The 19,654-nt window shown below is 46.2% G+C and overlaps 3 protein-coding genes and 1 non-coding gene across 4 annotated transcripts; 2 read left to right on the top strand and 2 right to left on the bottom strand.

The window, feature by feature from the left end:
- Window positions 1-1,426: 1,426 nt before the first annotated feature.
- Window positions 1,427-6,314, bottom strand: LOC123119133 (pyridine nucleotide-disulfide oxidoreductase domain-containing protein 2). The gene is made up of 16 exons (XM_044538829.1): window positions 5,912-6,314; window positions 5,571-5,732; window positions 5,278-5,460; window positions 5,123-5,180; window positions 4,923-4,973; window positions 4,764-4,846; window positions 4,355-4,442; window positions 4,099-4,143; window positions 3,942-4,016; window positions 3,768-3,836; window positions 3,334-3,449; window positions 2,726-2,838; window positions 2,416-2,495; window positions 2,097-2,217; window positions 1,903-1,969; window positions 1,427-1,772 (listed from the first exon to the last, which is right to left on the bottom strand). The coding sequence occupies exons 1-16, from the start codon at window positions 6,235-6,237 to the stop codon at window positions 1,643-1,645; spliced, it is 1,767 nt and encodes a 588-aa protein (XP_044394764.1). The 5' UTR covers window positions 6,238-6,314; the 3' UTR covers window positions 1,427-1,642.
- A 4,224-nt stretch (window positions 6,315-10,538) lies between these two features.
- Window positions 10,539-10,610, top strand: TRNAQ-CUG (transfer RNA glutamine (anticodon CUG)). Its single transcript has one exon. It is a non-coding gene; the product is annotated as a tRNA-Gln (tRNA).
- Window positions 10,611-13,527: 2,917 nt separating this feature from the next.
- On the top strand, window positions 13,528-14,685 carry LOC123119132 (glycine-rich RNA-binding protein blt801). Its single transcript, XM_044538828.1, has 2 exons — window positions 13,528-13,794; window positions 13,935-14,685. Exons 1-2 carry the CDS (start codon window positions 13,687-13,689, stop codon window positions 14,349-14,351), a joined length of 525 nt encoding a protein of 174 aa, XP_044394763.1. The 5' UTR covers window positions 13,528-13,686; the 3' UTR covers window positions 14,352-14,685.
- Window positions 14,686-14,908: 223 nt separating this feature from the next.
- On the bottom strand, window positions 14,909-19,098 carry LOC123119131 (ADP-ribosylation factor-like protein 2). Its single transcript, XM_044538827.1, has 6 exons — window positions 18,867-19,098; window positions 17,659-17,730; window positions 17,362-17,472; window positions 15,722-15,884; window positions 15,433-15,513; window positions 14,909-15,165 (listed from the first exon to the last, which is right to left on the bottom strand). Exons 2-6 carry the CDS (start codon window positions 17,721-17,723, stop codon window positions 15,028-15,030), a joined length of 558 nt encoding a protein of 185 aa, XP_044394762.1. The 5' UTR covers window positions 17,724-17,730; window positions 18,867-19,098; the 3' UTR covers window positions 14,909-15,027.
- Between the last annotated feature and the right edge of the window lie 556 nt (window positions 19,099-19,654).

The following is a 19,654-nucleotide window of genomic DNA, read 5'->3' as shown; positions in this document are numbered from 1 at the left end:
GATCCCCCTTGATGTTATATATATGCTTGGTAGCTTGGCAGGTTTACTCCGTCGCTAAGCTCGAACTGGTCTGATAGTCCGGCATGGCTTTGCGAGTTGGTGAGCATATTGCCAACCTTCACGATGGGCATTTAGCCACAAAAAGTGAGAACGGACATCTGAACAAGCTCGCACAAGATGTCACGGATGTTTTCATCTCCTTGCCTCCCACCAGGAAGGCCCGACCCATAGTGGTGTGTGCTAGACGCTCCTCCGAGTGTCGTGCCTCTCCGGCGAAGATGATTGATTCCAATGCGGCCCAGTGTGTATTGCCTAGATTGTGTGGCGCTTTAGCGGGAGGAAGGCTGGGGTGTGGCAGAGCTGCCAAATGGTGCTGCTGAATACAACAGTCGCCGCTGTGACGGCGAAGTGACTGAAGGCGAGCTCCATTGCGAACAGGAATGCGGCTGCGATCGGGTTGGGGTTGATGAATCCAAGGTTTTTGGTAATGCAGGAGTATATCAGGAAATACCAATATATTTTGTTTTCCTCCAATATTTCACTCTAGAGTATCCCATAGACCGGACACTAAAACAGAAGGAAACATACTAACGATACGACATTGGACCTTTGACACCCAGATTCTAAGGCAGCTGGATATAAGCTGGATATATGGCATTAACAATGCAACATTGTTAGCAAGGCATGCAATAAGTGTATTGATCAAGTCATTCAAGAAGCGTGTTATTGTCTCTCTTTTATCATATGAGTACACGTTTTGTTTCCTCTTGCAGGAAGAGAAGAAAAAATAGTGAAAACTTCATGTGTGAGTAGTCTAATGTCAATCGCATGAGGAACAGCGAGAAGTCCTTGCGATGAGTGTTGGGCAAATCATTCAAGAGCCAGGTTTCTGTTACAGTCTCTTCCGTCATGCAATAAGCGCTGCAAAAACATGAGATCATTCTATATGCATGTTTTATTTCCTCTTGCGGGACGAGAAGAAGAAAATGATGACAATTGCATGAAGAAGGGTGAGAAGTTCATGGATGTCCGTTGTATAAACACCCCCATTCAGGGCTTATTAAGACTTGAGATTCACAAACGTGAAATCAGTATAACGAACAGCCTGGGATATTGGAGGAAACCAAAAGATTAGAAAGTAGTGACACTGGAATTCATTTACTCTATACAAGGTACCTAGGTCGCAGTTCAAGTCTGCAGACAAGCTAGGCGACACAGATTACTGGATGGCAGTTCAAATGTACAGATGAGCATAGCACTCACAGTTAATATCTAACTATACTTCGCAAACTCTACTCCTCTTCACATTTAACCAAATTGAAGGTTCGGCAGACTGCATTGAGAAACTACTTCGTACAGAAGAAAATAGATGTAACCGCATAACTGAGAATTAATCCCTTTGAGCCCTCCGATAAGAGAGCCAAAATGAGAACAGCTGCAACAATTCATTCAGAAAATGCTTCTCATGTCTCATCTTTTTTATCATGTAAGTATGCATGACAAAATGGTCTCTACCAGATGGCTTAACGACAAGGTTTGCATTTCCGTACAAGAGATTACACACTGGTGCTGCTTTTGCAGCCTTGTGCTTGAAAATGCTACCCTAGTGTCAGCTGCCATTTCCATCTTCCATTAATTGCATCTATCTTGCCTTGAGATCATCCAAAACCACGGCAGCAGCATTGCGGCCCGGGGCACCCATCACCCCGCCGCCTGGGTGCGCACCGCTGCCGCAGAGGTACAGCCCCTTCACAGGGGTTCTGTAATCTGACCTGTAAGGTGCAAAGCGAAAACAGGTTAGCCATGATCACAAAGGCAAGAGTTCTGAACTTTAGAAGGACCAAAGGTTGTGTAGTAGAAGAGGCCAGAGCACAACTTAATATGCATGTGACTCGAACATACCATCCCTTAGCAGGCCTCATCAGGAAGAGGGAATCCAAGCCCATCGCGCCATGAAAGATGTTGCCCCCTGAGAAATGTGAATCGTCTCTGCTTAGCTAAGGTTTTCAACTGGTAAGAAGGAACAATACAAAGCGGTATCCGGTCTGCGGGCACACAGCTTACAAAAGACAATACATAATACCAAGGGATATTACCTGTTAGGCCAAACTCCCTTTCAAGATCAGGTGGAGTCAGCATGTCATAGCCTATCACTGATGAGCTAAAGTGCGGTGCATACTCATCGATCAAGGAAAAGCATCTCTCAGCAAATGATTTCTGAAAATTGGTGTCGATCAGAATGGTCAATGGTCGGTAGGTGGATCTAATTACAGAAAAATCATTCTCTCCACACAGTGATGGATCACAATGCCCAAGGGCAAGGTTATCAATTTTATCATTTATTTCATTTGTGTTTGGGCAAAGATTAAACATACAGTGCATCACGAAATCAAAATGTAAGAAGGGTCAACTTACTCTAACAGCCGGATCCTGCCAACTGCCTTCTGACAGTTTGTAGGGTGTGTACTGAACAAACAGATTAATAACATGCTGACCTATCCAAAGGATAAAGTGAAAGATGGAATACGAGTCAGTCCATAAGTCCATGTGAAGTATATACACAATATGGGAGATCACAACATTATAAACATCGAAAATGACCTTCAACACATTAACTCTAAAATGTAAATTTAGTGTGCATAGAACAGGTTCCTTATAATTAAATATTGCAGAATAGTAAACTTACTCAGATGAAATTATGGGGAAGCAAAAGAAAGTGACATACCTGGTGGAGAGATGGTCTTATCTAAGACTGAAGGAATTGTCATTTCTATAACAGGCCTTGTGGATGAGAAGCCGCCTGCAGCTTCCTTGTATGCTATATCGATTTCCTCCATGCTGAAGAGCAAGTAAAAGTTCCATATTGAGATATAACAAGGCTTAAGTCTGAAAAAGTGACTGCTGAATTATACAAAAATCGTCTCACACAAAAGAATTGATTTGCCAGATGATCTAGCTTTTTCCTTAGAAGAATGAAAGCGCTAATCCACAACTCGGACATCTTATGACTGCTTAGCCTGGCCAGACTATGCTCTTTATTATCCTGAGGTACTGGCAATAACATATACTTCGATACATAGATGTAGGCTACCAAGTTGGTGCATCAGGTTGACATGACAAGCAAGGAACACTAAATGTAAACAGCAGAATTTCCTATTGAAGAGTGACAATGTTGAATTAAGAGATTATTTTCCTTGCCCTACTATACATGAACAGGACCAAGATAACAAACAGTGTCTCGTAGATTGTTGCTTGTCCACAGATATGCAGAAGAACAATGGACACAGTTGATAAATATGTGCCGACGTAGGAAATATTCCCTAACTTAAGTACCTTTCAGATCCAATGTGTATGGTGCCCATGTGCTCCGGGCCACCTTCAGGGTTGATGTTTTTGCAACAGTGAAACTGTGGCAGCGCATTAACAGCAACGTTGATCTTCGTTGTTGCCTGTTCTCCAGAGAGCATAGTTAGCAACAATATTACAAGTTGGTTACTGAAAGTCAATGTGGACCATAAATAGCTTTGCACGTAAGAATTTTCAGATGCTATATAACATTGCTATGAATAGTCTGTTTCCCACAATCACGAGTTCTATTTACTTGAGAAAACTTTGGCATCCATACTAATGAAATGCGAGGATAATAGCTAGACTATACAAGTAAATGAACAAGGTTATCATCGTATATTGTATAGATAGATATTTGTAAGAATGCACACCACCAATGTAATTCCTTTATTTAAATAAGCTAGTAACTAAGTACTTACGGAGCTATAATCTGCTGTCTTGATGGCACAGAGGAACTCCTCTGGAAGAGTATTGGCAGGCACAAGGTCCTGCAAATAAAACCAGGTGTCAATTTAGAGGATATTTTCTAATTATGCCTGCAAAATTAGAGCTAAAAAATCTTCACACCGCTACGTATTCAGAGTGATTCTTACCACAAATGTTTTATATGGTGTGGCATTTGATAACACAACTGATGAGTGCAACTCGGTTCCATCAACCAAAGCAACCTACAGATTCTCAAACCTTCAAGAGGTAGAAAGAAATGAACTACACAGTGCACATACACTTGCTGATTAGTCCAAGACTTACCCCTTGCACCTTTCCAGTATTTTCATCGACCATTACTTGCGAAACCTATGCAAAAAAAAAAACTGGGGCAAGTGAGGCAAGAAACGCCAAATAAAAAATTGGTCGCACAATTATAATTATGCGACTACATAATTAATGACTTCTTCGATGTAAAACCCAGGTTTTTTTCTCTGATCTGCTTTGATTTTAATCATTTGTTCAGCCAAACATGATCGACATGGAACAAAGAGGGCTTTCACAAGAAGAGAAAATGCACCTCAGCATTTGTTACAATTTGCACACCTGCTTCGAGGGCTGCTTTGCTTATAGCTGATGAGACTGAACCCATACCACCTTCGACATACCTGCAAGTGAAAAAAAAAATAATGAAAGGTTTTCTGAAAAAGAGAAAGAAAGGTAAATGAAGACACCAACTAAATAAAGAACTAAAAGTGGCAACACCAACAAATTTGGGTAGAGTGTGATGACATTTTCTGTGACATCACCCCTTGAAACTGACTCTAAGGCAACTGAAAACTTGTTTCCTAGCCAGTGGAGATAAACACCAGCAATCCTTAATTCCGTTTCAAGTGTAGAACAATCAAGGCTACATTATCCTGTGGGTTTTTGCTAACTACACTGTTTTATGGTGGAACAGAATAACATGGATATGGTCAGAAGCATACGCCCAAACACCACGTTGACCACCAGTTTCCCCCATGATGTGGTGCAGGAGAACATATCCTGATCCTGGAGTGTTCACACCAGCCTATACAAGGAGACGCAATGGTCAAACACTAATCCATTAGGCGCAACAAAATGTGGATTAAGCAATGCACCCTTACCATAGTACCTATCACAGCATCGGTCGCCAGGGTCGCCTTCAATACATCACCCTGTAGTACTAGAGCGGTCAGCACAAGAACTAAAGAAGTTATTCTCATCCGACATGTGTAGATAGTCAGATGCAATACAGCTTTCTCCATATGATCATTGTGAAGACAGAAGAGAAGTGTTTCAGATAAGAGGGAAGTAAGCTTTCAACCTCAAACCAGTTATTCAAGATCTTTGATGCTGGCGACAGAAGAAGGTCGAAGAAGTTCCTGCCAGTGTAAAAAAGATTCAACTTTACACACTGCATTGTTCGCAAATGTATGCAACAGTAGCATCACTAAGAGGGGTGATGTATTTAGTACTCACACCATGTCCTTTTGCCCCTGTTGCATCACAATGCCAAGAAGCTTGCTCCAGAACACTGACTTGTCGACCTTATCCTTCATCCTGTCGACCATGGAAGCATGGTACAGCTGCCTCAGCTCCGGGGGAGGCGAGTCTATGACGAAGTCCATGAGCTTGCAGAACTTCTCTAGCTGCTCCTCGTACCTACATTCACACATCAAAACCATTGCTAGTGTAAAGATCAATCCAACCTGAAACGCACAAGGAAAGAAACCACTGCGCATTCTGAATGTGTCTGTCTGTCTGTCTGTCACCTCGGGTATGCCTCTGCATCTTTCTTGGAGAACTTGCCGATCTCGGAGCGGTTCAGCTCCGCGTCCGGGCCGAGAAGCAGGTACCGGCCGTCGAGGCACGGCGTGAAGGACGACGGGCTCCGCGGCAGGAGCTTCAGCCCGTGCCTCTCCAGCTCCAGCTCCCTGAATCATCCATCATCAGTAGCAGTAGCAGTAGCATAAGCATCAGTTCTTCAGTACATACATCCTCACAGAATTTCAGAATGCAGGTACGGAACAGGGGCCCGGTTTGTAAGTAAATCCGATGGAAATGGAGGTTGAGATCGATCGCAGAAAGAGGAGGGGATCGGGAGACGCGTTACCGGATGAGGGCGGGGCGGAGGAGGCTGAGGAGGTAGCTGCAGCGGGAGAAGCGGAAGCCGGGGACGAGGTCCGACTCGGACACGGCGGCGCCGCCGAGGACGCCCCGCCGCTCCAGAACGGCGACGGAGCGGCCGGCGCGCGCGAGGTAGGCCGCGGCCGCGAGCCCGTTGTGGCCGCCACCGATCACCACCGCGTCCCAGCGCTTGCCCCTCGGGAGCTGCGAGGGGGACAGGGAGGGGGAGGGGGAGGGCTCGGCCGACGTGGAGAGGCCGCGGCCGCGGCGCCGGGCGCCCGCGAGCAGGATGCGCGTCGCCGCCGGCGACATCGGGCTCGGGGGTTTGGGTTTAGCCGCCGGCCGGACTTGAGAGAGAATCTTTCTGTTCTGTTTCTGTTACAGGTCGCCAGTGAGTGAGGGCGTGGTTGTTAGTGCGACTCCCGGCGGCACTCGTAGGAAGGCGGGTTTGGGGAAATACGTGTCCCTTTTGTTTTTGTTTTTTTTATGAGACAAGTGTCCCTTTTGCTTTGCCTTGAGGGAAAGTAAACCTGGGCATTCGTCGGACCGGGCTTTGTCAAGACCGATCTAGAAATCTCAAGCCCGAGCTCACCCGGCCCGGCCCAAAATGCATGAACAGTTACTTTTTTAAATTAAAATAATTAATTTTTGGATATTTAAATGATTTACTATACCTATATTTGTAATAAAATAGTGATTAATGCCTTTTTTGGCTTTTTCGGGCTTTCAAGCCAGGCTTCGGGCGGAAAAGCTAAGCCCGAACCCGGCCGAGATGTCGGGATTTTGGGCCGGGCTGTCCATGCCCGGGTCCAAGGGGAAGTGCGAGCCCAAAACGACATTACTTGGGTCTGGAGAAAAGGCCAATAATAATTATCCTTGGTGGAGATTAAGGTATTTGCAATGACGTGTAAAGCAACATTTGGTTTTTTGAGGAAACACACGGACACTTCAGATCTGATAAACCAGTATAATGAACAAAGAAGTTGGACACATCAGTAAAAAAATGCGTTCAAGATGATACTAGTCTTCTTTTTTCTCCAATTATACGTCGTCCCCTATGTATGACGACATGTTTCATGTGTGATGCAATAAGAAAGTTGGATGTTTTGGAATGAATGCCATCAAGATCAAGATATATGTCAATATCATTGAGTTGTGATGATGAATATATTAAGATCAACAAAGAGCAAAAGAAATGGGAAATTTCATATCCAAATCTTCCTATTGGGCATTTTTTTGGTGCACTCGGACTATCTGGTCCAAAATGACCAAACTGTCTGGCCTCATGGAAGGTTTCTGAGCCAACGATGCACTTGACCGGATTGTCCGACGGTGCAAAATTTGTTGCGCGTGTTTTACCGTTTTGGCCAAAATTTTCACAATCAAACTCCGCTTTGGATGAACTTGGGCTCTTATAGAAGCTAACAACATGCCAGAGGTTCTCATGTAGAGAACCACCCAAGATCAACTAGAAACAGTGATGAGCTATATGCAAATCTAAATAACCTTCAAGACATCAACTTTGATCGTGGAGTAAAGATAAAGATGAAAGATTGAACTGTAGAGGTCAACTCACAAGTGCAAGTTATGTACCACATGGGCTTGAGTGGTATGGTAAGAAATTATGAATCATTTTGTGAACTAACACGTACTACATGTTTCCTATATCTATATTGGTTAGATAATTCTCATAGGTCTGCATCGAAAGAAAGGCTTCAAGTTAGCCCATGCGAAGATGAAATCAAGTGAAAATGGTCATCAAGCTTAAGGCAGATAAAGGGCAAGTTCAGATAGGAACTTTGAAGGATTTTTTTAGGGGAAACGCTGCTCATCAGCCGGCCGATAATCACACCCGCGTTCGCCTCCTCGATTGTGCGCCACACGTCCTCTGTGGCCCACCACCGTGTCCTTTGCAACAGCATCGCACCTTATTCCCATCTCCCAATCCTTTAGTCCCCAATCAGCACCGCAATAGACACTCGCCACACACCAGTCCTCGCTGCCGGCCTACTCCGGTAGCCGTCGTTCGCCGGCGAGGCTGGCCTTCGACGCCTCACTTGTCGTGGCTGAGCAGTCGGCTGCTCCGCTGCTCCCCTGCATCTAGATCGGGCGAGCCACCGCCCGACGTCGGTGACTGATATTTGCAAGGCCCGGTCATTGTTCCAGCGGCGCGTGGTGCAGCGCACGGCCTCTCCGTCGCCGCTGTCGGTGTCGAGGAGCCCTCCCTGCTGGATCAGTCCCAGCCTTGCGCGTCATGTTTCCGAAACAGAGACCTTGTTGGAGTGGTAAACGGTGTTTCTGAAACAAAGCTCTTGCTACAAAGAAGGATTGTACGCAGAGATGCTTAACGTCACCAATGTTTCTGAAACAGATCTATTGTTGCAATAATCACTGATATGTTTCTGAAACAAAGCTCTTATTGCAATAGTCTCTATTGTTTCTGAAACAAGACTCTTGTTGCAAAGATGATCCTAAGTTGAGCAATCTAGATCGGACGGCTCGCGAGGCGGCGGATCTTTTAAATAGATCCGCCGGCCGACGCGTAGCACGCCCCTTTTTTTTTAGAGAAAAGTCATATAGTCCAAAAACTTTAAATTAATGAAGCCATCAACCGGCTAGGAGATACAGTGGTGTTGAATACAAGGATACAAACTTAATACATGCAAGAAATGCAGGGCAACGACTACCGAGATGCTAACTAGAGAAGCCCAAACACAACTGCCACCAAAGAAAACAACAAGATCGGGCCGAAGATGAACACCACGCCGAAGAGGATCAGTGCGTGCAGAGGCCATAGGGATGCACCAGATGGGGGATGAGAGGAACACCATCTCTATGTTAGGACAGCTAAGTCAAGGACGGAGGAGAGATCACTATCTCTCCTCACACATTGCCGGAGGGAAGACCACTATCTCCGCTCGCCTTAGGATGGAGACAGTGTCAAACCGTGACACGTCCAGGGAATTAAAATCCATACAATGGTTTTCTGCAAACCTAACTACAAATATGACAGTTTTGGGCAATTAGGGCATCTTCAATGCTGACCCACAAACCGGACACCGCATCCGTCCGTGGACAAGGAGGGCAGTGCATGAATACGGATGCGGGAGCCGGCCATCCGCTATCCGCATACATCTCAAACTGCATTTCAACTAACTGGATAAAATGCATAAAACATGATGAAATTCATCAAAGTTCAGATAGAAAATAGTACAAATCATCCATATATGGCATCCAAACAAGTCTAGTACAATAATAGTTCAAATTCAACAAGATTAACCAGTTGTTCAACAAGTTTTTCATTAACGGATCATATCACCCCACACACCCTTGAGCTTCATGCAACAGTGTATGTGTGTAAACGGCTGTCCCTCTATCCTGTGGTACATCATGGCAACGCATAGTAGCTACACAATGTGTAGAGCAACATTGAGTGAATGAATAAATCAATTAACAAGTTGAGCAAGAAGAAACAAAACTTACAATATCCACGGTTGCCGCTCGCAAATGGCCACCTTGCCTCCAGCCGATCAACCTAGCCACAAAACTTGGCGATGGCGGTCTAGATGATGTAACACAGACACGCTAACAACTACACATTGCGTTCATGAATGAGGTGCATGTTGTAGGACGCAATGTGCTTCCGCGCGTGAAAGAAACTATGCACGCTCTGGCAGAAAAGCCTCTTTCTGCTCCCGCCTACAAATTCCGTGGATACAACCAACCACGCATCGAACAACAACTCATCCTCCATGCTCGAGTACCCCACCATCCGACAGGGGGGCGGGGGGTACCTGGTTGTGGATGGATCCTGGGTGGACGGACGCCGTAGTACAAGGCGAGCGGGCGCGTGGGTGGTGATTGCGGGTGTTCGACAATTCCTGGATGACGGCCGGAGAGGTACAACAGTGGCGTCGGAGGAGGAGGGCGCGAATGCAAAGTAAGGGGGAGCAGGGGCGGAGTGAAAAGAGAATGGGACCGATATGGGATTTTGAGTGGGCCGCGGGTGTCAGAGTCCTACGTTGGCTGCTGTCCGGACTCCCACAAAGCCCCCTCCCCCCAATTTGCTTTCAATTTGCATGAAAAAGTGCATCCGGATCGGTCGGCGGACCGATATAATCTCCTTTGAATGGCAAAATACATCCGTGCCGTGGTCCAGACGGATACAAGCGGTTTAAGGGTGTGCTTTGAAGATGGCCTTAAGTGCTATGATGTTGTAACGCATGGCTTGCACGACACCTTGGAATGTGGATGGCATCAGGAAAGAAGGGATGATACCGTGCCCAGTACAAGGAAAATGCATGCAGAGCTTGTTGCTAACTAACTGGTTCACACATTAATGTACCGATGATGCAGGTAATCTGGGTATGCAATTTGCATCCTTGTTCAGACAAAGTGACGAATCAGACATCTGCAGAGGCAAAACACATATTGTTTGCTGCGTGACTAAATCAGGAGAGTTTTTAAGTCAGATAAGTGAGTTTAAACATTCCTGATTTGAACCACAGTTCGCTAATTGGACCGATGGCGCTGGGTTCTGCATTTGGAATCAGTTAATGGGGTTGGACGACACTTGATATAAGTAAATTAAATTTCATTCCTGTGCATCAAATGGTCCCATGGTCTAGTGGTCAGGACATTGGACTCTGAATCCAGTAACCCGAGTTCAAGTCTCGGTGGGACCTCATTTTCTGTTTCTGCCATTTTCTCAATTTCTTTTCTTCTTCCCGCCTCTAAATTATTGCTTCGCGTTTTTTTCCTTTTCCTTGCCCTTCCTCCAAAGTATCACCACCAATTTTTTTTTTTGCTTAGCTTTTGCGGCGTATAATCGTTTGTTTAACCTGCTGCAGCTGCTGGAACAAGATGCGATCGCCGCTTGACCGGATGGAAAGTCTGGTCACGCATCCACACGCCCAGCGATCCATCACTCGCTATGCACTGCACGCTCCCTCCAAAACTGTCCTGCAGCACACAGATTCCCCGTCCTGTTCTATTCATTTTATTCATCAATCAATCATCATCGAGCACCCGCCCGTCCCGTTCCGTTCCATCACGCGAAAGCGACGTCGAGTGACACCTCACCGGCCTAATCCAAATCGATCCACACTCCCCTCCCCTGCTCGCAGCCGCAGGTAGGTGGGTCCTGCCGCTGATTAGTTAACCAAATCCCGTCCCATCGTCAGGGCGAGACTGATCAAGCACACCCACCCACGAGGCCGCGACGCCGACTTGCGTGCCGGTTCCCGTTCCGTTCCGGCTGGACGGACGGACGGACGGGGTTTCACGGGGAGGGGCAGGGCCGTCATTTCGCGCTCCGAGATATTATTGTTTTTTCCTCCGGGCCTCCGCGATAGGGGCGAGGAGAGAGGGCGTGCGGGGGCAGTCTGTGCCCCGGGCCAAGTCACGTGCTCTGCGCCTAGGGATCGGCGACCTGCCCGGCTGCTCCGAGTCCCCCGACTTTCGCTGCCCGAACTGGCCTGTGGGCGGATGGTGCCGTGGTGCGTGACCCTTCCATTTGTGCCTGTGCAGGTGGCCGGCTCCAGCAAAATTGCTATTATGAACAAATTCTTATCAGTGGATCTTTACATCAGTGCTATGTTTCTTATGGGCTTATTTTTTTTAACACAATATAGACGCAAGCCCTCATATAAACGAGCATACACTCACCCCTATGAACGCACACCCCTATCCCTATGAGCACCTCCGAGAGACTGAGCCGGCATACCATCTTGAGATTTTACAAAGTCACTGTAGGCACATATCGTCGAAAATCCTGAAATAAATCCAAGAATAAATGCGAGCACCAGGACTTGAATCCTGGTGGACTGGGGATACACCACAGTCACTCTAACCATTCAACCACAGGTTGGTTCGCCTTATCGGCTCATTCAGTTGGTAGACATATGCCATGTGTCCAATTTTTGTTCATAGACGTCCAAATTTCACATTTAGTACTGCTCCTAGAAGAACGTGACGGGAGGTTGAAAGCATATATATTTTACTCGTTCCTGTCTAGGTTATGTGCCACTACATTCGCCACACGACCAGTTAACGTAAATAAAAGAAACATTATTCACAAAAGGCTTGGCGCTGCAATTCTGGTATCATCACTGGGCCACCATCCATCCCCACTACCCCAAAGCTGATGGATGAGATGCAAGCAATTGATGCCACAACGATGTCCTAAGCACCTTTTCAACGAGGCATGCACAATGAGCCTGCATACCCACAAACATTTCAATTACCTTGGTTGCTCATCTTTTGCACTAGACATTTCACATCCATGCCGTCAAGGAAGCAAACCGGCAATTTTCACCTGTTGCGTGGTGGTTCCGGCTGGAGCAAGGTACGTAGACACTCCACACTTCCATGAGCTCCCTCCATCCCATATTAAGTTTCGCTCAGACTGATGTATACCATATTAAGTTTTGCTCAAACTAATGTAGCTGGATAGATACATTAGTTTGAGCGATACTCAATATGGGACGGAGGGAGCAAATTTCAAGAAGGTGACCTAACTTTGGATTGAGCTCTGCTACACATAAGATGTTCTTTGTCCGATTAGTGTCCAATGGTACACATCCAACCATCCATTACTTAGAACAAAATCACAAAACGTACTGGATAGATTGCTGGACAGAAATCAGACACATGAGTGTGGTACGCATGGAGGTTACAATTTTGATTTGACCCATGTAGGGGCAGACGACGAGGTTTTTCAAAAAAAAGAAAAAATTTACCTTGCAACGTAAATAAAAAAAAGGGCCGCTCTACGCGTCGGCCGTGGATCTTTCTAAAAGATCCGTCGCCTCGGCAACCGCCAGATGTACAACTATCCAACGTTCAATGTTGTTTCCACCATTGCATCTAGGACAGTGTTGCAGGATACTTTGCAAAAAAAAAAAAACCATGTTAAATCTTTTGAATATAGGTGATGATGCAGGTGTTTTTTCTTCACTAATTTTTCAACATGGGCGTTGTTGCAGAAAGAAAATGCAACACAGATAATGTTGCAGAAAATATCTGCAGTATTTTTTCGTCTTTATTTTTTGCAACATGGTTGTTGTTGTTGCGGAAGGCAATTTTACAACACAGATGGTGTTGCAGAGAGATATACGCAAAAGGACATGCGTACACGCGTCACACAGAGAAGGCAGCGGATCGCTCGCGTGTGCGATCCGTCGCCTGAAGGTAAGCATTTCTAGAAAGATATTTGTGCACACATCTAGAAAGATTAGTGGGATTATTGCAGCTCATACCCGGGAATAATTTTCTCAAGATTTGATGTGGTCATTTATAGAAAAAAAAAAGCAAACTCGAAATTTTCCTGCATTGTCCTAGGGTTAGTTACAGGGGAAAGCAAATTCAGATCTTTCTTCCTGTTGCCTTGGACAAGAAGATTCGAGGCGTGCCGCACCGCGGTGTGGGGCGCGCGGCCCGCGTGCGCGTAGCCGGGGCGAGAAATATCTCGCGGCCACCCACTCCCACTTGGCCGGCCCCGCATATTCCAAATCCCGAGACCCGCATCCTCACCCACCCGCCCCGTCGCTGACGCGTGGGCCCCGCCGTGCGCGTGATGCGATCCGGGCGGCCACCTACCGCTATAAATCTCGCCCCACGGCGGGGCAGCGTCCTCCTCATCGCTCTCGGGGTTGGCTTCTCCTCCCCTTCCGGTTCGGGTTCTGGTTCGGTTCGGGTCCGAGAGTAGCTAGCCTAGTCTAGGGTTTCCGTAGTTCGGAGAGGAGAGAAAGGGAGAGATCCATGGCGGAGACGGAGTACCGCTGCTTCGTGGGCGGCCTCGCCTGGGCCACCGACGACCACAACCTCCAGCAGGCCTTCAGCCAGTACGGCGAGATCCTCGACGCCAAGGTAACCAACCAACCAACTCCCAGATCCGTTGGAATTTCGCGTCCGATTTGCTGTCCGTGTGGTAGATCTGTCCCGATCTTGGGTTTGTGTGGTGGATCTGACCGGATCTGGTGGTTTTTGTGTTTTGTGCGTGCGTGCAGATCATCAACGACCGCGAGACGGGCAGGTCCCGTGGCTTCGGCTTCGTCACGTTCGGCAGCGAGGAGTCGATGCGCCAGGCCATCGAGGAGATGAACGGCAAGGAGCTCGACGGGCGCAACATCACCGTCAACGAGGCCCAGTCCCGCCGGTCCGGCGGTGGGGGCGGCGGCGGCGGCTACGGCGGCCAGCGCGGCGGTAGCGGAGGCTACGGCGGCGGCGGCGGTGGCTACGGCGGCCAGGGCGGTGGCGGCTACGGCCAGGGAGGCGGTGGCGGCTACGGCCAGGGCGGTGGTGGCTACGGCGGCCAGCGCGGTGGCGGCGGCTACGGCGGCGGCGGCGGCGGCTACGGCGGCGGCGGTGGTGGCTACGGCGGCCAGCGTGGTGGCGGTGACTCCGGCGGCCAGTGGAGGAACTGAGCGGCGGGGCCCTCCAGTTATCGATCTATCTACCATCTCGTCGTCTTCGTCAGCAAGTTATCTTCAGTTCCTGTGTCAGTCAGTCTGAGTCGTCGTGTGTGTCGTTGAGTCCTGTGGTGTTTTTGATCGCGAGCTCGAGTGTCGCTCTGTCCGGGGTTAATTAGAGCTGGTTACGCGAGGAAGAAACAACATGTGTTATCTTTCAGTCTTGGTCGGTCGGTCGTCGGTGATGCAGCAATCCCTTCTGTCATGGATTGGGATGTGATGTTGGAATATCCTATGTTTGAACTCGGTTTAAATGGAAGAAAATGCAAGTCGTCATAGCTGCGAAATATCCTCCTCTGTGTCCTGATTATTTTTGTTCCTTTCTCTCTACTGTTCTGAAGCATCCATCGATCTTTGCTTAGATCTATTGAAATTGTTCTGTGAATCAGGAAAAAAAATATTCTAAACTTGCTGTCATTCGGACTGATTGCGAGCATCCATATTCTAATCCTGCATAAGATGCAAAACTTGCTGTCACCATCTTTCACAACTGACACGGAGCACAAGGGAAGTGTAGAATAAAAATGTCATTTATGGTTTGGTTCAAACTTGATCAGATTACATACAGATGCCATGAGATGGCCAAAGCAGCAGCATGCCTATGGCTAAATGTCCAGAGAGTTTGGTTGTTTCAGTCGAGGACATAGATGCGGGAGGCGATGTCCTGAACCAGCCAGTCGAAGCCCTGGAGCAGGCCGTCGCCCGTGTAGGCGCTGCAGCCGACAATCTTCCAGTGCCGGTCCTTGTTCATCACTTCAAGATTCAGAACCTGAATCCAAAACTCAACTCCAGTTACCATCGAATTCAAAGACTAAACATGTCAATTTAAGAAGACAAAAAGCATCTTGGAGCGAAGACCACAGACTAGTATGTATATGCTTGCTGGGATTGTTTTCCGAGGTTTTGGCTACTCCCTGAAGCGACGATCACAAGATGGTCATGGCATCATGCGACTCCAGGTAAGAAGATTGACCCATACATGAGGGTCCATATATACATACTACTGGAGTACTGGACTAGTGATAGTGTGTTTTACCTTGGCGATCTCGTCAGGCTTCAAAGCGCCTTGAATGTCCTGCTTATTTGCGAAAACTAACAGCGATGACCCAGCCAGTCTCTGTAATCAATATTTCAAGGGTCATTCAGTAGTTGAACAGGATAGCACATAAATTAAGCACAAACATGCTAGGTAATCAAATTTGCAGTCCCAAGAGTTTCCTGATGCTAAACAGCAATTGCTAGTTTTCAGCTAAGTAATTTGAAGCAAAATTTCAAGACAAAGAATGCTAAAGCAGACGATTAGTGGTATTCACTAGGCAATTTACCTCTTCTTTCAAAAGATTGTGGAGCTCAGCACGGCAATCATCGAGCCTTCGGACATCGGAACTATCCACCACCCAAACTAGACCGTCAGTCTGCTCAAAGTAGTTCCTCCAATACGAACGGATGGTCTTCTGGCCCCCAACATCCCATATGTTCAGCGAGTACCTGCCACAATCAGCCCCATTATCAATTCCTGGCAATTTGTTCTGCTGTTCCCATGACTGTGCTCATGCATTGTGAGTTTTTGACCACCATGATTCATGAGTGATGGGCATCAAGCAGCTGTCAAAATTATGGCCAAAATGTGTTGTATTTTCACCGATGTGGTTTAGCACTTTTCCAGATTACAGGTTAGTAATTGCATAGCTTACATTAAATGCTAAAAGTACAACCATCCATGCAGCTTGCTTTGTACAGTAATAGGCTGAAAACATAACAGATGCCGGCTGACGAAGACCTAAAAACAAGCTAAAATGAACCATCATATTTTGCTTGATTGTACCATTTGGTGTCACAGTTGTCCTAGTGTCTCTAAAATTGTCAATTTGCTGACCATAAGTTATACAAATTACACCGCATCAGTGTTAGACTTAAATATTATCATCTCCTCTTCCCACTTGATAACAAACTAAAACACAGCAGATGTGATTTAGTACCTCTCCAGATTCGGAATTGCATTGCCTACTTTGAATGCTAAAAATACAACCATCCATGCAGCTTGCTTCATAGTAGGCCGAAAACACGACAGATGCTGACTGACATAGACTTAAAAACAAGCTAAAACAAACCATCATATTGCTTGATAGTACTGTTCGGTGTCACCGTTGTCCTACCCTGTCCCTAAAATTGTCAATTCATAAGTTATTCAAAATTCCAAATTGCACTGCGCCTGTGTTGAATTTAAATATTAGCGTCTGCTCTTTCCACTTGAAAACATCGGTGCCAAACTACACTCTGATGTTTGTGGTTGTGGAGCAATACAGCCTACAAAATTCCCAAACATATATGTGGATCTCATCCTCTCTTAGCTTTTCCCCAAGAATCTAGTTGCACACCTTGAATACTGCTGGTGCTCGACCACCTTCAGTTGATTTTAGCTGAAGCACAACACGACAGTACTCTCCCCCAGCAGTAATTGAAATGAAATCATCTAAAGCTGTTGAAATTATATATTAATCACTAAACCTCCAGAGAACAAGCCCAGATTGCAAGATTGTTCCTCTAATTATCTTATGCAACTACAAAGGCTAGGGTGCCCTTCACATAACAGAATGCATGGCATACTTGCAATAGTTAATAGGCACGAAAAATTCTGACGCTGTTGAAAAACGGTGGTACTATGCAGTGAATATACATAGATATTACAAGTGCTAAAATTACTATGATATCTTCTAGAACACCTTCAGTTAATACTTAATACAAGTGGCATACCCTGGAGGTACTATAAAATTGGAATCATCAACCTAAATTACTCTGAAATTTCTCACAGCCCCCTTTTGCACTTTTTGTTACTACAGCTGACATTTTTCTAGATTTGCTCGAGATGGAAATGGAACGATCAAATATAACATCAGCTGGAAGTGATGATTACTGTTATGGCATATACTTAACTTGATAAATAAGCAAAGAATGTAGTACATACTTTTGGTACTGGATGGTCTTGATATTAAAGCCAAGAGTAGGGCTGATGACACTGGTGTCCTCCCCATTTATCTTGAGCACAATTGTCGTCTTACCCGAGTTGTCCAGGCCGCTGTAAATTTGACATCGGTGAAATAAATCAATCAAGAATAACAATTAACAAAGAACTGAAAGGCACAAGCCTTGAAAGTCAAGAAGCATACATATCAAGCAAAGAACCAAGAATAATAATGCGTTTGGATAGGAGGAATCTGGGGTAAAATAAGAAGGCGAAAAAGGAATGGAGCAGGACGCTTACACCATGAGAATACGCATCTCCTTTTCCTTGCGCTTGATTTTTCTGATGATGCTGAGGAGACCCATTCTGGAGCTGGCCCAGCAGAGGAATCAGCATAAAGTAAGATGAAGAGAAGGGGAACAGGTACAAAGACTTGTGAAATTCTAATTCAGTTGAGACACTCAGGCAGGCTGCTATGAACCCCCAACGTTTACAACAGGATCACAAAGAATAAAAAATTGCGTTCGGAACCGGTGATGTAATGTAGGGTCATAATATTCAAATTTCAGGATATCGGTAAGATGAAGAGAAGGGGAACAGGTACAAAGACTTGTGAAATTCCAATTCAGTTGAGACACTAAGGCAGGCTGCTATGAACCCCCAACGTTTACAACAGGATCACAAAGAATAACAAATTGCGTTCGGAACCGGTGATGTAATGTAGGGTCATAATATTTAAATTTCAGGATATCGGTAACTGGTACCATATCGGCCGGGTGCTGAGTAGGGATAAATAGGCGAATTTTCCAGTTAATCGTCCGATAAATCAATTAATCGGTTATTCGGTGACCAACAGAGTAGCAATTAACTGACCGAGATGCCGATTAACTGGCCGATATTTTGGAACAATGATATTTACAACCAGCGAAGATTCAGACATGGTTTGTATTTCTCATGTAAATTCAAAGCAAAGTCTGATCTCAGAAGACATGGGACGTAAGTACTACGTGGATTAGAAAGCACGGCACGCCACTGCGAAGCGGCATGCAGCTCAGAATTTCAGGGGCGCACTAAGAAAACAATTCCTGGCAGTGCCTCTACATTCACCAACTATAACAAATCTAAGATCCGCACATGCACATACTGCTATGCCGTTGCCCCTACTTTCAGCAAGCATGGATCTAACATCTGCAGTTGCATATACACTGCTGTGACACCCTCTACTTTCACCAAGTGTACATCTAAAATGTGGACATGGATATATTGCTGTGCCACAGCCTCAGACACTAGCGAGTATAACACACGAGCCTGCCCTGAACCGAGCAGCATATAGCAAACAATGGACAGCTGAAAATTGGTTTCCTCTGATCATGCTAAGACCAAGATCGTCGCATGGCACAAACAATCATAGCGGACACTGAAATGGATCTAGCAGAAGGGCACCCGCGCACATAATAAAGGATAATCAGCCATCAACCGCCGGAGATGCAGGGTGCGTGCGTGCTTACCTACCTAGGAAGGAGGACTGGGCCCGGTGGCGGGAGGCTCGTGGGCGTGCACGGGGACGGCGGAGGCCAGGCTCGAGGAGAGGCGCGCAGGCTAGGGCGGCACTCAGTGGAGGCGCGGCGGCGGCGGCGGCGACGGCGACGGTGATGGAGATGCCGCTGCTTCTGAATCTGAGGAGAGAGTGAGACTGCGGTGAAAAGGTGCGGCGTGCGAATGGACGAGGGCCGGCGGGACGGGCTGTGGGCCGACAGCGCTTTTACTTGGCCCAGTAGTATTTTTTCTCAGGTGTAAAAAGGCCCGTTTGTTTATGATAGGGTGGGTAGTTCATTCAGCATTCAATCGGTTGAACAAATTTACCAGGCAAATACCCCTCGGTTTCTGGTTGTAATTACACCCTATATGAGATTTTCTTTAATAATTACAAAAAATAGAAACATTTCAGAATTTTTTAAGAATTAACTTGACTTTCTTTGGCACTAGCATATAAAATTCCACGAATAAAAAACCAGCGTTCACTTCAGGGCAAAATCAAAAACCAAAATTATTTGCTATTATAAGTCACTATCCACACTATTTTGGCTGATTTTTTTAAAACAAGTCAAAGGGTTATTTTTTGTGGAATTTTTTTACACGTACAATTGGAGGTCAAGCTTGTTTCAAAAACATTTTCAGTTTTTTTTGGCTTTTTGTTTAGTTATTAATTTTATTTTCATATAGAGTGTATATACACCCATAGACCAAACGTCCACGTCCCAATTTACCATGTCAACCTTGAGACCTCCGATCTTGT

This window comes from Triticum aestivum, chromosome 5D (assembly GCF_018294505.1).
Source record: "Triticum aestivum cultivar Chinese Spring chromosome 5D, IWGSC CS RefSeq v2.1, whole genome shotgun sequence".
In the NCBI taxonomy this organism is placed as follows: domain Eukaryota; kingdom Viridiplantae; phylum Streptophyta; class Magnoliopsida; order Poales; family Poaceae; genus Triticum; species Triticum aestivum.
Note: the sequence above shows the minus strand (reverse complement) of the source record. Positions and strands in the feature narration are given on the sequence as shown.